The sequence below is a fragment of the Temnothorax curvispinosus genome, unplaced genomic scaffold (assembly GCF_003070985.1).
Source record: "Temnothorax curvispinosus isolate PA1 unplaced genomic scaffold, ASM307098v1 QBEX01006268.1, whole genome shotgun sequence".
Classification (NCBI taxonomy): Eukaryota; Metazoa; Arthropoda; class Insecta; order Hymenoptera; family Formicidae; genus Temnothorax; species Temnothorax curvispinosus.
Genome location: NW_020216048.1, coordinates 242,428 through 259,784, shown reverse-complemented (window position 1 = coordinate 259,784; position 17,357 = coordinate 242,428). Strand labels below are relative to the sequence as shown.

At 51.1% G+C, this 17,357-nt stretch overlaps 1 protein-coding gene across 3 annotated transcripts in view; it reads left to right on the top strand.

The window, feature by feature from the left end:
* LOC112455629 (dachshund homolog 2) overlaps positions 1–17,119 on the top strand; it is a 182,860-nt gene extending 165,741 nt beyond the window's left edge. For 2 of the 3 annotated variants that reach the window (XM_025017659.1, XM_025017661.1), the window contains exons 9-12: positions 4,534–4,680; positions 5,668–5,925; positions 12,677–12,763; positions 14,432–17,119. In XM_025017659.1, coding sequence (XP_024873427.1) covers positions 4,534–4,680; positions 5,668–5,925; positions 12,677–12,763; positions 14,432–14,484 — 545 coding nt within the window. In that variant the 3' untranslated portion in view covers positions 14,485–17,119. The remainder of the gene's footprint in view (positions 1–4,533; positions 4,681–5,667; positions 5,926–12,676; positions 12,764–14,431) is intronic. The other variant, XM_025017662.1, reaches the window with a different exon arrangement.
* Positions 17,120–17,357: the final 238 nt, after the last annotated feature.

Sequence of the window (17,357 nt, the reverse complement as noted above, 5' to 3'; positions counted from 1 at the left end):
GCACAGTGGTAGCTGATGTATTTTGACGTGCCCGATGAGAGAGGCCGCTCTCTCTGTTGACTGCATTATCTAATGGACCACCCTCTCCGCCTTCGTTCCCTCCCCCCTCTGTCTCTCTCTCTATCGCTTGTCCATCTCTCTCCCGTTCTCCCTTCGTCGTGGCCTTCCTGCCCGATGCACAACGACTCGGCGTTTCAGCTATCTGCGATCTACCGCATCGGGAGGCGACCGTTCGGCGAGTTGCATGCACCTCGGCTCTGATTTCATAATCGACCGCGAATTTCTTTTCTTTTCTGTTACGCGCCTTATGTAATCACCGATGTCATCGGTGCACGCACGTATGTAGTAGTCGGTCTCAACGCGTCTAATTTGCATGAAAGGTCCGAACAAAAATATTTTTAGAACTCTTAGGAATATATGGATAGGGCGTTCGGCGATCTATCTAAAAACACGAATGTGGGAATGTTGGATGACATACGCGTCGAGCTCCAAAGTATGCAATTACATGCGCTTGAGGGATAATTAAGATCGCGCGAGATACATAAGAAGAGGATAGACGCGGATGATAACGATCGAATACCGCGAAGTTTTTCCTCCGACGTTCGTAGGAATGCAAGAAAGAAGCCACTGCGTTGAAATCCCTAAGACGATATTGCTCAGATAGTTACCAGCCCGAACAGCCGAGCGCGAGCTCGATTTGGTCGGGAAAGAAATTACGCCGAAGTTACATCCAAGGCGAAGTAACGCGCAAAAAGCCCGAGTATCTCCGATGAGTACCGAGAGGAGAAAGAAAGGAGAGAGAGAGAGAAGGGGGGGGAAAAGAGAGAGAAAGAGGCGAGCCATGGAACGGCAAAGAGTTTTTCGCGACCGGCAAAGTATTGTCCGCCGTCGTACTCTCGCGTCTCGTCGAATCTCGAGAGCGAGATCGTGCGACCGTGACTCTGGAATCATCCCTAAGACCTTAGACCCCCGCGCAGCAACGTCCGCGCCCAGCCATCACTAACACTGTTCCGCGATCCCGTGCAATCTCTCTCCCCGGTATCCGCTAACATCAAATTACCAGTTCCTCCTCGATCTACGACCCGCTGTTGTCGTCGCTCGATTGGTACCCTTCGAGTGACGCACCATGTCGGTGTTTTCTGTCGAGTTTGCGCGGCGGTCACGGATGAACTCGATTAGACACAACGATTCCTGTCGTCGAAACAGCAGCGCAGATTCGGTATACACGATGATGCCCCCTTCGTTCCATGATGCTGCAAATAAAAAGAAAAGGAAAAATATATAACGCGTGTCCACGCATTAAAAGAATATTTCCGGCTGGATTGTATTTAAGAAAAATCGAGACAATGTAGTCAACCGGATAAAAGGAGTCCTGTCTGAGTTTACAATCATGGGGATCGGCGCGAGGCCCTCGCGCGATTGCCTAACAAAATATCACGGAAGAAAAGGACTCGTCCTTCGTCGCGAGACGGCCAGGAACGAACGCAGATCTGGCGGATACATTCCTCGTCCTGGCCTGACACCGTGGACGACGTCGTCGGATCCTTGGAGCGAGCAGCCCCATTCGGGGCAATTCTTTGCCGTTTCGCGTGTATCCTTAGTATGCAACGTATGCAGTCGGTTGTTACCGAAGGAGTGGTTTGCTGAGCGGCCAATGGCGAGTGCTCGAGCTAATTCTAGGGTGCCGCCGCCGCGCCATCTTTGCATCATAATGCTGTCCCCCCGTGCCCCGGCGCTCGCTCGCTCGCTCTCTCTCCCCCCGATTCCTCCTCACCGCCCCTCCCGTCACTGCGAGAAGTCTGCCCCCTTCTTCCTCCCTGCTGCTGCCGTCCCGCAACCTCTTCCCTCTGCCCACCTCGTCCTCCTGTCCGCCCCCACCCTCTTCCACTTTCTCTCCACCCTTGTTTCGTTTCGCGTAGGACAGAAAGAGGAAAAGAGAGGGCGAAGGAGACGAAACATCAGGTGAAAGAGAAAGAGAGAAAGAGCAAAAGAAAAGGAACGAAGAGAAACGTCTCGGAGGCGCGTTATGCCAAAGTGGATAAGGAGAAGAGTGCACGAGAGGGAAACGGAGAGGTATAGAAGGAAAAGGAGGGGCACACGGCCATGGCGAAGAGGTAGAGGGGACGAAGGGGTTGTCTGCGCCTTGTCTGCCGGGAATCAATCACGTATCAGTGATGCTCAACCAGTGGCCACCTGCGAGACACGATCGATAGGATCGCGATACCCACTTACGATGGCTCATCGATGGTATCCGCTGTTACTTCGAACCATAGAGTCACGACAGATCCGTGGACGTTCAATTTCGATCCCGAAGACCCGAGCGACGAGAAGGACGACGCTTCCGCGACGTTTAATCGCGCGCACGTATACACACGCTGCACATACACACGCGTGCGATGGCGCGCGCGCAGCGAGATTTAAGAGAAAAATTCTTGATATTCTCGCGATGTCGGTGTGTGGCCGAATGAGAAATACATTTGCATCTAAAGTGGATGGATGCCTTTGCACGGGCTCACGACGATTTACTTCCACGGCGGCAATACGATCCTCTTATTACCGTTCCAGAAATGACGCGCGAGTGGAGGGCGATTAAAGCCGCGTGCCCTAATCTCCATGCTATGCCGGCGCGAGAGCGAAGGGAAGGTATGTCGTCGTACTCGAGTACGCCCACGGCGACGTGGTACCTACGCCTCGCGCTACCGTTTTACCTGTCAGGGTAGGGTAATGTTAAATCGAGAGAACGCGAGTAGGAGCTACTGTCTTCCGCCGAGCCTATATACCATCCTGAAGAATCGCGACAGATCCATTTCGGTACATTAACTGACTGCACGAAGATCTTGCATATTTGCACACAGGGTAATACGCGTAAATTATTAACGTCGAAAAAGAAGATTGTAATTCAATATGTTTATTTTTTTATATATATATATATAAGAACCTTCGATACTTTAACGTTAAAGAACCGTGCGTTTGCGATATTGTTGTCTTCAACGGCGTCTCGGAAGAAGGTCGAAGAAATGGAATCGAGGAGGCATAATCGATCGAACCCTAATCTTTTTGCCCCGGGGTACCCTTTCGCGAGATTCGAACGGACGCAAGAACCGGTCAACGTCTCATCGGACGCCGGACGGGGACGCCGCCGCGCCGTGCCATTATTCGTTGAACCCGGCGCAACGAGGAACGATTAAGGCAGAATCGTCGTCGAACAAAGCCGAAGCCCGCGAGAGAGATCGAGCCAAAAGTGTCGAGGGCCGAGATGCGCCCGGGAGAGGATACAATGGCCGGACGCGCCGGTTCACAATGACGGAAAATAATTAAAGCGGGCAGGGGGAGAGGGAGCCCGTTCAAAGACGCCGACGCGAGGGGTCTCGACCGATCAAACCGATCGACCTGTATGCTGTATCTGAGCGAACCTACGTGCACACCCGTTGCCGTGACGAATTCGCGCCCTCCTACACGTGTATCTAACGTTGCGCGCGCGCGCGTGCATGTGGTTTGTATGCAAGTTCCGATGCAAGTTTGTGTGCGCGCGCGCGCATCACGGTGAATTGATTTCGTGTACGTCTGCATTGGCGACAAAGAACGGAACGTTGGAATCCGGAAAAGAAGTCTGAAAGTGCAGCGACCACGACCGGAATGAATGGTCTGACACGAAAGAGCGAACAAGCCTACCTGCATTGTCGTAATACTTGTGGTCAACAACAAGTTGCCTTGGAATGCTCCGTGACACAATTTTAAAATAAGTACGAAGAGAAACTTTAGATTGATTGAGAGTCTGTCCGAGTCTCAGATCACGTTCTAAATTCTATGTTGAATTTATTCTCTGGAACTAAAATCGTTTTGAAAAATATATTTTATATATATATATATATATTTTTTTTTTAAGTATATTTTATATTTATTGTACATAAAGTATATTTTATTCTCTAACTTATTTTTCTCATATATTTTGTCTTAAATTAAGTACCTATTTCTCGATACGAGAACCTAAATACTGTCAGTGAAATAAATGAAAAAAACTGACGAATAATGAAATGCAAAGAGCAGTTTTTTATTCTCTTTCTTATTGAACTTTTTATACGTCTTTGCATATATTCACATTAGCTTAATACTCATATATTATGCAAACGCGGGAGTCCGATGCAACTCCCTGTATCTTTTTAGCGGCGTGACTCACTGTGAGAAATCGATAAACGATTCGTCTCGGGCGTTCGACTCGACCGGCTACCGTCGGATCCGCGCACGGTAGCTGACGAGACGTTCGGACCCCCGCTTAGACGTGTACTTTTAGTTTTGGGGCCCGCCGTGCTTGGTGTGAAGCCCCCCGCTGTAGAATGATACGCCAGGATAATTCCGTCGGACTCTGACCACACCGGGGTTCCGCCACCCGGGGGACGGAAGATGGTCAGCGCGAATTTGGCGCGAATTCTCGTCGCATCACTCTCAAGCGCGTGTCAACATTCGTTGACGCGAAACGTATTACAAATAATTGTTATCAGTCACATTATAAATGATCGTTATTCTTTGTTACAGTGGTTTATCAGAAACGGTTAAAGAAGGAACGGAGAGCGAGGAAACGGCTGCAGGAACAGTTGGACCTGGAAATCAAGAGGCGCACACAATTGGAGGAGGCCCTCAAAGCCACGGGCGCGTCTTCGGAGCAAGTCAGAGCGATCACCGGTACGTGCGAATCGCCTTCTCTATGAACAAGTTTTCACCCTGGCAAATCTATAAAAAGTATCATTTACCTAAGAAGCTTATATTTAAGAGCTTAAAGAGAAATACTTAAAACGCTCTGTTCTCGCGCTGAAAACTCTTGGCTAATATCTGTTCTACGCCATGGTGGAAAAAAACGTCTCGATTTTCATCGCGAGTATAGATTAGACGCGAGAGACGCAGACTATCGCTGCAAATGGACGGGTTTTCTTAGGATTTCGCGAGCTCGTCGTCAGTCTCTCCGTTAAGAGCCCCGGGGCCAGCGGTGATCTCGGAATAAATTAATTAATACGCCGAGGCAGAGCAAACAGCCTGACACCCGGCAGAATATGATTCCTTACTTATCCCCCTGCCGGCGGTGCAATCCCTCTCCGTCGTCGGCTGGCTGATGGCAGCCTGTTTTCCCCTCCCCTGTTACCTCCTCTCCCCCATTGCTCCAGCACCTTGACTAGGCACCGCGCGTCTCGCCCCATGATCCTCCGGCAAGTAGAAGTAGCAGCAACAAGCGGCACACCACCCTTCTTCCTGTCACTACCAAAACTCAAACGCGAAACCCTTTAAGTGAAATCTCTTATTCCGATATAATGTTTCGTCCTGGCTCCCTTCACCTCTTGCCTCCCCACCGTCTCTTCCACCTCATCGTTTTCGCGTTACCTCTCCCTCCCCTCTCGTTGCTACCGCTACCGTCGCCTCCGTCGCTGCCGCCGCCGCCGCCGCTGCTGTTGCTGCTGCCGTCACTGGTAGCGCTGATTAATTCTGTCAAATCCAGAGAGTCGCGATACTAATTTCAAATCAAAAGGCACGCCACTCTGCCACTTTGGCGTGCGACGGGGTGAGTCGCGAGACGGTCACGATCTTATGGGTTACATACACAGGGAAGGATTTAGAGACGGAGACGGATTTTTTTTAACATCGCGATAATCGGGCGATTGCTATCTTTCTGTGACGCAGAGAACGTAACGGCGGAGGCGCGCACGAGTTCGGAGCCGCCGGAGGCTAGTCCGGTACATTCTCAGTCGCAGCAGCAATCGTCGCAGCAACAACCGCCGCAGCAACCCCTTCAGCAGCAACAGGCAGCGGCCCAGCAGTACCGGGAGGCGCAAGTGCCGCGTCCTTCCCAGCAACCGTCGACGCCGGAGAAGCCCGCATGGGGATATGGGCTGGATCTCATCGGTAGCCAGGCGTCGGCCTTCTGGCAAAATTACCAAGGTCAGTTCTCCCAAACGGCACGCTACTTCACCCTCGTCGTACCCCGTTACGTTCGGGTCGTCGATTCCACGCGGTTCCCACGGTATTCCACGGAACTGCTCGCGGAAAAATAAACAAGGAGTACTTAAGCCACTTATCGTTAACGGAGGATCGCGATCGCTATGTTGTTTCTGCCTCCGCTTCTCCCTCTTTCCCGATATCTCGAAACGTCCCGGCCGTGTCCCAATACGTCATGTTGCCCCTTCGAGTTTCACTATCGAATTACATTACCTTGGCGAAATATTTCGAAAAGAATTTAAAGAGTCGCCTGACGGGAAAGAATAAAATCGCTCAGGAAAGCTAGTCTGCTATCTACATTGTAAAGTTTACGGTAATTCGAGAAAGTAGCAGTCGCGTGTTAGAAACTTGAGGTCAAGGGAGTACGGGAAGGGGGAAGGACGATGCGAAGATTCAGGCCCAGAGCCAGCGGCGGGATCCGCTAATTCGGATAATCGCATTCCCGTATTAGGATCCACTCAATTTTTCTGATCTTCCGGCCGAGTGCTTTCGATCCTCGATTACCCTGACAAAAAAAAGAGAGAGAGAGAGAGAGAGAGAGAAGAAAAGAGAGGAGATTGACCCCGAGGGCGAGAGAGAGACGGCGGTAGTATGTCGTGGTGGTATCGTGCAAAGTAAATTATTCGAAAGATCTCGAGCGAGAGCAATCACGCCGCCGGCAATAACAACCCCGTGCACGAAGAGGGTAGGAGGAGGGAGAGAGAGGGAAGGAGAGGGGGGAAGGACCGAGCTGGTCCTGACGAGGAAACACGAGGTATTTGAATAGGGTCCCGCAGCCACCCGGGCATCATGATGCGGAATCCATTTGCAATAAACAACGGAGATTTAGACGGGGGTGACGCGGGAGAGGAGAGACAACGAGAGACGAGTCAAGCGGTAGCGTCAAAATGGGAAGAGGGGATGGGAGGGGTGACCATCGGGAGGAAGAGACGGGGAAAGAGGTGGTTCGACGTAACGTCGTCTGAGGTGGATACTTACGCCACTGAGGGGACCTCAGGGGCCGCCGCCGCCACCGCCGCGTCTTCGAGTCATGCATTCTATACGAGCGATGGCTCTCATTCTTGTCACATCGTTATCGAAGAAACGTGTTTCTCGTGGTATCCAAGCTTTTGGTCGGTGACCGATAAATCTCCCGGCAAGTTTCAATCTGAAAATCCCATTGATCCGGTTATCAAAAAGTATTTCGCGTATTAATTCTGTAGCAGATTATTTAGGTCGATTCTTCCCTTCAAAATCCATTCTTTGCCGCTTTCAGTTTGATCCTAAATCCCGACCGCCTTTGGCTGTTAAACCCTTTTGCGGGAGAGCACCTGGTGCTAACAGCGTCGCGTCGCACCCCCGACCTTCCCAATCGTGCGATCGCGGTCTTCGCGACCGTGACCGCGTGTTCTCGCGCGTGGTGCGCTCACATGAGCGCCACTGGCTGTAATGCAGAGTTTATGCACATCTCTCGCAAGTAAGGAAGGAGCCGTAATTTCCCCGGCGGCCAACGCGGCTCTCGGTGGCGTTACCTGTCCTCCCTTCCTTCTTCCACTCGCGTCGTTCTCTCCGCGCTTCCCTTAAACCTCCTCAGCCCCCTGCGCTACCTCTCCCGCCCCCCCTCTCACGTTGCCTCTCTTCCCTTTCTCTCTCTCTCTCTGTCTCTCGCGCGCGTGCATACGTGTACGATACGTACGACGTGGTGTACGTGTACAAGTATGCACGACGCGCGATTCCTCCACGTCGTCCACCATCCGCAGAGTACGACGAAGCACTCCGCCACGCTTTAATATTCAGACTATATGCAATAATTTCGCAGCAACCATAACCTCCTTCCTCCTACCCGTGCCCCTGTCCTACCTCCCTCCTGATTTCGCAGCACTGTTGCTTTCTCCGTCTTTCTCTCTCTCTATCTTCGTCTCTCTCTTGCTCTCGCTCTTTCCATCCTCCTTCTCCAACCACCATCTTCAGCTTCGCCGTCTCTATCGTTTATTCCTTCCCCCTTATTCCCCCTAACTCCCCTGTTTCTTTCCCCTTCCTATCCTGCCCGACCGTGTTTCTTCCACCGCACGAAGAGACGTTGGCACGTACAAACACACCCACACCGAGACTTTGCGAGATTGCTCTACGGTGTGGTGCACTGTACCTCCATCTTCCACCCTGCGACCGCAATCACTCTAAATCGCCGCGCGGGCATTAATATTTGATGGACGAAGTCCTCGGGAATTATTCGAAATGGGAATAATCGCGATCGAGGCATCGAGGCGCGCCGGTATCATTTTTCATCGATGTCTCGTGAGATCAGCATCAGCATCAGCATACGGCTACGGCTTTAACGTCGTTAAACGCTAAACCCTTTTAGTCTTTACACGCCGCGCTCGGGCGCTTCCACGAATGAATTAACCTTGAATACCGTGCGGTCTATAAACTGAAAAAGGGAGAAAAATGAAAGTCAAACGTTGTCGAGAAGTAAAAAGTTTTAAGCTTCAGTCCCGCAAATCAAGCGTATCGCCTCGGAAGGAAAAATGACGACGACGACGATGGACGGGAACTGCTGAACGCTCGCGCGCGCGTCGGATTATTTCCAGCTTTTCAGCCGCCCACGCGGTCGAGAAAATGCGAGCGTCGCACCTGCATGCGTACACGTGCGTAGACCATTTACGCGGAAAGACAATAACCCCGCGGAAGAGTGATAAAGCGTGACGCGTGTGCACGGGCGATATAAAGGCCGAAGGAAGCCGACGCGCCGACGTGGGCGACGGAGGTAGGGCGGAGGGCTTGGAAACATCCCCCCGCCTTGAATATATCCACGAGGTACGACGACGTGGTTTTCCGGCGAACAAGCCGAGACAGAAATCGGGCGGGGAAGAGAGGGGGAGGGGGAGGGGGAGGGAGAGGGGCGGGAAAGAGAGCGAGGGCAGCAGAAAGGTAGAGGTTTCGATCTCAACGCGATGGTAGCTCGCGTGGTTGCAAGCTGACGGTGAGGTAGGTGTTGTCAGCAATATTAGGGTTGTTCCAAGACCTTCCCCGCACGGCGACCACGACTTGGTCGAAGCGTTTTCTTACGTGTTCTGAAGAATAACGAATAATAAATCTCGAATGACGATATCTCAGGAATGTGTTAAAAAAAATATATATATTTTAATTGCTGTAATGCGTAACTTGAATGTTATACGACAAAAAGACGAATTGAATAATGGCCAATGCTGTTTTCGCAGACTATTAAGTCTACTATGAATACACATGAGAGAAAGAGAGGGAGAGAAGTCTGTCCCCGACTTATGATTTTGCGTCGCCGCGGGCGCCGATTGGAAAGGCGCGCGGATTGCGAGGGGATTAAATTCGTTACTGGAGAGCTTCGACGCGAATGGCATACGAAAGAGAGATTTTTATGTGGGCGGGAGAAAGAACAATTACCGAGCGAGACTCATCGATCGTCCTGGATATCGTGTTCTTTTTATTTTTTAAAAATATTGACGACATCGCCGAGGTAGACTTCAGACAATAAGTCGCGACTGAATCGGGAATTAGCGGCGCGTTTGAATCGACACAGACATCTCTTAGTACGACTTTGTGATATGTAGAAGAAAGAACAGAATGTGCGGGCGAAAAAAAAGTGAAGAGACGATGGTGGATGATCGTAGTTAACGGAAAATTGAAATTATAAGATTTGCGCGATTCGAAAGCGAGGGAAAGAGACCCGCGCACCGGAGATTCATCCTCTCTCTCTCTCTCTCCTCCCAGTTCTTCCGCTTTTTGTGTCTCCGCGCTGCTCCATGCGGCTCCTTGATTCATACAATTTCATGGTCGGCTTGGCGCTCAAGCGCCTATCCCCAGCCCTGTTCGCATCTTCCGTTCACCCCCTCCTCCCCATATCTCGCTTTCCGGCCCTCTGCTTTCCGTTCGCTGCTGCTGCTGCTGCTGCTGTGCTGTTCCTCTCTGCCTTTCGAACCTCTTCTGCTTTACATAAAGATCAGAGCATTAAAAACGCGATGCTACACGAAATCAACCCTCTAGACGCTTCCGCGCTTCCTCTTTACCTTCGTCCCGCGCCCTATATCCCTTTTTGCTCGCGAACGTCACTAACCCTCGGCTCCTCGAGATGCTCGAGTGAGCAAGAGCATTCAGCCAATTACCGTCATTTCGATGTGATACTTAAATTGCTTTTTTCGCCGTTCGCGCAAGAACGAAACATGTCGAGTGCACTCATCACGTTGACGATTATATCCGATATCCGGCGCCGCCGCGGCAAATCCGGTTAAATCCCAAGGCCGTCGTTCTCGGGCAGGCTCACGGAGGAAGCTTCTCGACTGTGTAATCGCAAAAAACTCCCGTGGAATAAGGTGCGCGCGAGCGTCTGGCGAGAGAGTGCTTATCAATCGCGAGTTATTGGTCTCCTTCGTGGAATTCATCTCGTCGAACCGGGTTTTAAGGGGAATATAATAATGAAGTTGGCGTACGAGAGCGAACGTGTATTCTCGATCCCCGGGCGAACAATGCGCGGAAGTTTTTCCAGTTCTTGCGAGAACCCGAGACTTGCGAGACCGTGCCTTCCCTCTCGCATTCTCGCCCCGTCCTCGATTTCGATTCGGTTCGTTTTCTTCTTCTACCCGTGAGGCAAGGTGGCCTCTCCTCGCGGTCGGCATTGTGCCGGAGTTAATTACGTGCGGATAAATGCGGAGTCATAGAGGGGCGAGAACCACCCGGGGCCCCCCCCCTCTCTTCTTTTTCAGCGGACGTCTTTTTTAGGGGGCCCTCGCCTCGCGCCGCGCTACCACCCCCTCCAAAAAGCCAGGGCGATATGGCGCGCGATGCGATGGCATACAATACCAACCGTTTAGGGCCCCGGCCGAGGGGCCCCGTACGGCGGCCACGGCCTGAAATTGTTTTCATTGTCCGGACGATTTGTCAGGGTGTGTAAGACGGTAGCGAAACTATTAGCGGGCTCATTCTTCTTGGACTCTCGAGATGCGCTGTCTGCAGAATTCCACGGGATCCATCGAACGACGAGCTCTCTTCTTTCTTCATTCGATACGCCACGCACGCAACGATATCCGCGAGAAATCGCGAATCTGGATTTCCAAGTCGTCGTCGTTGTGCACATCACTTTCTTACGTCGGACGGATCGACGGACAATATGACGGTGGCGAATGTCTACCAAGTTATTAGAATGGAAAAAAACGAGAGACGAGAGAGAATCCCTCCTAAAAAAAAGAAGTATGCGCACAATCAATCAAATCGCTTTTTCGTGCTCTTTATCTCGGCTCGATACAACAAAAGGGTGTATTCTCGACCGTTCCGAATGAGGCAAGAAAGTTTCCTTAAATCGGCCCTTCGCCTCGAGGTTCGCCCCTTCCCTTTCTCTCCCCCGTTCACCCTCCTCCTCCGTGAGACTCGCCGAGCGAGCGAGAGGCGTTATATATCTGGAGCAGTTAAATTGTCATTTGGATATCAAAGGGACGCGACACCCCGCGCGCGGATAAGGGCGCGAGAGGTAATTTGGCTCAGCGAAACGCAAACATTGCTCTCCGTGTGCCCCAAAGTCGTGGAATATAACGGCCCTGACGAACGCACGAATTCACACCCACGTGCCACGAAACAGCCCTCAGCTATTGTTGCTCAAAGCATAATGGAATCTCGGCCCCGCCGTCTCTAGTCCCGGCGATGAAGATGGAGCGGGATAGACAGCGGGGAAAAGGGCGAGCGCGGGACAGAGAGCACTGTCGATGCCGACTCCTCTCGCACGTCCGCGCGCACGCCGGTTAACCGGGACTTAATGGCCTCGCAATTGGATTTTACCATTGCTCTTTGCTCAAGGAGGCGCCATTTCACGCTTACCGATCAGATCCGCGTCCTTTCATCGCGCGCCCGCGCTACGTAATGTTCTTTGCTATCTTCCCACTTAATTCTCCGCTTATGCGATTTTCAATTGCAATCGATAAATAAAGATGATTAAAGACGAAATGTAAAAATTCTTTCTCTCTTCAATCATTATATCGACCGGATCGCATTCGAGTTTTTAACTCGTTAATAAAGTGCAATTAATTAATCATGAAAAATAATAATGTCAATTTGTCTCGATATAACATATTCTTTCTCGAAGAAAATGGCATAATTTCGGTGTCCGTTGCATAAATCGCTCGAAAGGGCAGGAGCCGAGACGCGTGTGCCCGGTTAATTCGGCGCGATATCATTAAAGGGACATTTTCCAGTTTTCACCCTAATCCTTGCGAAATTCAGTGAGCAAACCCGCGGCCCTTTCACGCCTGCCTTCGTCCGTTATCCCGCTCGTCCCTTTTCCATCCCCCTTTTGCGCGCGGCTGACGGTAGCTGCCGGTTTTGCACTAATTACCGCTTCGTTTCATCCTTCGCGCGCGTGGTTCACGCCTCGTCGAATCCGCGCGTCGTTCCCGCCGCGCCGTCCGTGCGCGTTGCGAGCCGACGGACTTCTCTCCTCGAGGCGATTCCTTCAACGCTGTCGAGGCAGCGGAGCGCGTTATCCGAACGCCGATATTAATCTTAAGCCCGAGAACGCTAGTGAGACTACATTATGCGCGTTGATTACATAGCGGAACAGTATTGTATTATGTAGGCTATATTATAAATGCCATATTATAAATGCTTTGCCACACACAACACACACAACGCACACACACCCGGTCGTTTTGTTGCCTCAGTTGTCTGTCAATTTTGTATGCTTCTTTTTTTGTCGCAGAATCGCTGGTGCAGGAGCTCGAGCTGGAGAGAAAATCGCGGCAGCACCAAGCGGCCGAGAGGGACCAAGTCAAGTCTCCTCTTCAAGGTGCGTTGAACGAAAGCACGAAATTATTTTCGCGCGTGCGTACTCCATAGAATTTAAAGTCGTTCTACTTTATTTGTACATTCTCTTTATTTATTTTACCATCGTAATAATCGGCATCTTCATGCGTATACGATAGTACGGTATACTTGTGTGTGTGCGATCTCAAAACATTTCTCTCTCAAGTTTTCGGATTCGGAGAGCGCAGTTCTCGTGCAGTACGCGTAGAGCGATTTCTTGCTATACGGAATAAAGTTCGGATCTTTAATTAGAAACTCTTCAGGGGCGGTCGCGTCTCGAGGGAGGGTGGGCGAGGCGGCGGTTCTTGCAAAGGCGTCAGCGGCATAGCCCCGGCATATTCGAAACTTGGCCTCGCTCTCCTCCGTGGAAACTTGTCCGAAGGAAGTTTCCAACTCGCGCAAAAACTATATCCGTAGCGCGATTTCGATGCTCCAAGGCCCAGGCCGGCGTGACGTTGCACGTAAATAATCGTTTTTCGACCGCCCGCCCGCCCGTCCACCCTCTCGGGGGCTCCCGAAAGGAATTAACAAGTCTGCTTAATTGGCAACGTCCTTGCAAAATCAACTCCTACATCTTGGCCCCCAGGGCTTTTTATCGACAGTAATGTTACTTACAAATCTATCGCAAGAAGAATGAAAGTGGCGAAGTAGCATTTTCGCAAAAGCGCGCACGGTATCAAGTTGGTCTTTCATTAAGAAATTTAACGATTTAAAATTACTATATTTTTTTTATATAACAATGTTATCGCGCGTTAAAGCTCGTTCAAATTTTCTCTCTTCGCCGAGTGCTTAGAACCGGCCACTGAGAAAAGAATAAAATATCAACACACGCATGTTAATTGAACAAAATAACGTGTCCCGAGAGAGTCAGGGCGGGCAGATTGAAGCGGCCCGGACGATAGATGGGCGCGGAGAGAGAGAGAGACGAGTAAACCGAATCACGCGGACTATTAACGTATAGTGATTTTCAATCATAAGCGACAGTTCGATAAAAAGTAGAGTGGCGGCTCGATCACAAAGGCCGCGGCTAAGGCCGATGACTCGGCCGGACTTGTATTTACGAACGTGTGCGTACACGATAGGGCTCCGACTCCCAACTCCCTCCCCCCTCCCCCTCTACCTCCCCTTTATCGCCCCCTTTTTCTCGACTCTCGGTTCGTCCATCTCTTCATCCACCTCGCGCGTCCCCCCCGCGTTCATCTGCGTCTCGAGAGCCAGCGATAATTAGTGAGCGGCGCCTTCTTCCCAACGAACGATCATCGAATGACCCAGCTGGTCCACCTTCGCCGTATCGCGCCGCAACGAAGGCACCTACCGCCGAATCCTCCTGAGCTCCATCCCGTAGCGGAATTACGCCCACGACCATTCATCTCCCGTATGCATCTTCATCCGCGAGACATCCGCTCCTCTCTCTCTCTTGTATTCCCATTAAGAGTTGCGACACGCCTAACACTCACGCTACACCGGCGCTGTATAAGATCTAAATTTAGCGCTCTGTACGCCCGCCTTGTTCTCATCCCGCGGCCGTTATTACTGAAACATCGCGAGCGCACGATGTTTCATATCCGATAAAAGTAAAATTCATCAGACCGACAGCCGCGTACGCGCGAGCACGGACTCCAGAGTGCACCTGCGATCGCTTCTGTTTCAGAGTCGCGGACGGGTTACTACAAAAACTCCGTTCTGTTTACGAGCGCGACCTAGAAGAGGCCGGACGACGGCAGGCGGGGGCAGCAGGCAGATCGTGCAGCGAGCAGCCGAAGCGAATGATCGATCGGACGAAGTAGGAAGCGCAATTCGAAGCCACGAGAGCGGACCCACACAACGAGAGAGCGGGCAGAAGCGGCAGAATCGTGATGATCGACCGCGAGAAGAAACCGTACGGATTCGACGAGGAAGATCAAGACTCCGAGTGAGACGATCTCGCGCAAGTGTCCGCGGAGACTTATATGTATAGCAGTGCGAACGCGCGAATGCCGGGAGGTTCCACGAGAGTATCTTGTCGTCGGGAGATTCGTAAGTTCCGGACACAGTATCGATACGAGCGTGCGCTAAGCGATGGCAGACTCGATTTCGATGAACGAATTAAAAAAGCGCGCGGTTGTTCATGCGTTTGTACAGGGCCGCGATCGGCCGCGTTTTTCGACGCTCGAGGGGGCAGGATAAGCGAAGCCCTCGAATCGAGATCGGTCCGGTCGGGATTCGCGAACTGGGAACCGCGGACCGATCCGCACACATATCAACGACGCGATATTCGCCCGATCTCCCAAATTCGCGTTCGCGGCGATCGTGGGGTCGCGTCGTTCGTTCGACGACGGCGGAACCCCCGGAAGGAGACAATTCTCTAAATGTACGCACCATCGATTGTACCCGTTGACGGATGATGACCGAACATTGCGTGACTTTCGCGATATCGCGACGATCGCGGACAAGTAGGCGGAGGGGACGGTAAAGGAAATCGGGAGCAAGGGGAGAGAAGGAGAGGCGGACGAGAGAGAGATATAAGAGAGGCATATTTCTAAAGACTGCTGGAGAGTGCGTGCGTGAGTGCATGCGTTCCTAGAGGTACCTATCTCCTAATTATCGAGCGAATTAATTAGATAATCGTTTTTAAGGGATTCCAGGCGATCGGGCGCGGCCACGCCGTCGTCGCGCGCATCGTGAGGCGCGCCGATTTCGAGTATTATTATCATTATTAATATTATTATATACGTCGCCGCGGCGGCGCGCGCGAGGCCCAATCCGATCGCCAGCTGCGAAACGAATGTCGAGTCGCGGGCCCTCGTCGCGACCGGCCCATTCGATATATCCCGGAATCGGCGTCTTCGGTGGCGCCGATCGTTGCGTCTCGATGTCGCGACGATTTTTCGCGAGAATGCAGTTCTCTCTCGCCGGGCACGTCGCAGCGCCGAGAAATGCGTCGGCTTTTTGTAAAATGAGCGTAAGAGCGCGAAAATTGACGAGCGAGTCTCTTCTGGATTCGACGCGGAACGAGATTAGAGCCGCGACTCGAGTGCTGTATCATAGAAAAACGAGAGAGGGAGCGAGGCAGAGAAAGAGAGAGAGAGATATATAGAGAGAGAAAGAGAGTAAGAATGTCTCGATGAAAAAATGAGCGAGTGAAAGAAAGAGCGAACGGCAGATATATAGAGAGAGAGGGAAAGAGAGGGAGAAAACGAGAGCAAACGTGATAGAGTCTTACGAGTATTTGCGTGCGTGAGTGCGTGTGTATGTATGGTAAAAAACAGAACAACGGAGGATTCTCTCCTAGCGTCTTAAATCGTAACATCTTATTTATATAAATAACTTAGTTACTACCGAAACAAGTAAGTCTAATCCATATTGCGTGTGTCCCGCGTTTGCGTTGACCGCCGGAGAATCCGGCGAAATATCTTTGGCGCGTGCGAAAATAGATAAAGCGAGGAAAAAGGAAACGGCAGCGGAAAAGAGACATCCGAATTCGACGATCCCGTAAGACGCGCGTTCGCGCCGATACAGAGCGAGGAAGGCGCCAAGGATATTTCCCCGGGGACGGTCCCCGTATTTAAGATCCATGTACAAAGTCTTTTGCCGTAAGGTTCTTGTGTTGTAAAGTTCACATAATCATAGTGTCTAGTATCGTACCAGCTAAAGCCCGTTAAGACGATGCTAAACGTAGAGAAACGAAAATTTAACCACCGATAGCTGATCCGTATTTGCCATCGCCGCTACCGATTGACGGAGGGAAAGGAAGGAGGGAATGGTAACCGTGAGGGGGGGTTGACACGAAGGGCATTCAAGTAACGTTTTTCACGATTGAGAACCGTAGGGATTGACTCTAATCGGCAAACGCCGATCGCAAGGATGACTTTGGCCGACGCCAAATAGTACAAATTAAATCTCAAGAACAGAGATTAACGGAGCGAACCGATTGAAACGATTTCTCACGCGAGACAGGCAATATTGACGGCTATCGATCACGCACAAATTTTCACCGTAAATAAGTTCCGAAAAGAATAGCGAATATATTTCAAATCGTTTAGTTTCCGATGCAACAAAATGAATGTCGAAATGATCGCCGAATGTGCGGTTCTCGGTCGAGAAAAGCGATACCGAGGTGTTGAGGGTGAAGGTGACATGGACTGCGCGAAGAAGAGAAGTGCAAGACGTTTGCGGGGCGGAGTTGGGAATGAGGAGAAGGGGGGGGAGAGACTTTGTCGTCGCCACACTGCGAGTCACGGCGACGGTGACTAGTGACGCCGATTTCGCGACCGGACTTATACAATCTAGTATCGAGGCAAGAAGTGTATTCATTGTAATTCAGCATTATTACCTATAAATAAATAGTTGTTATTGTAAATCGGGTTTCTTTCATTCGATCACCATGCGATCCTCCTGTTCCCGATGTCTCTTAGGAGACGTCTTCTATCTTTCAATCTTGACTTCGAAATGCAATTTCATTCTCTTACGTTACACTCGTTGCGTGAAAGCCCTGTCCCAGGAAATACAAGATTTCGCTCTCCCATAAACTCTTTACGATGGAAAAATTTCCCGTAGTTAATGGGATCAGACTTTTACTCCGTTTTTCAGCTCGTCGA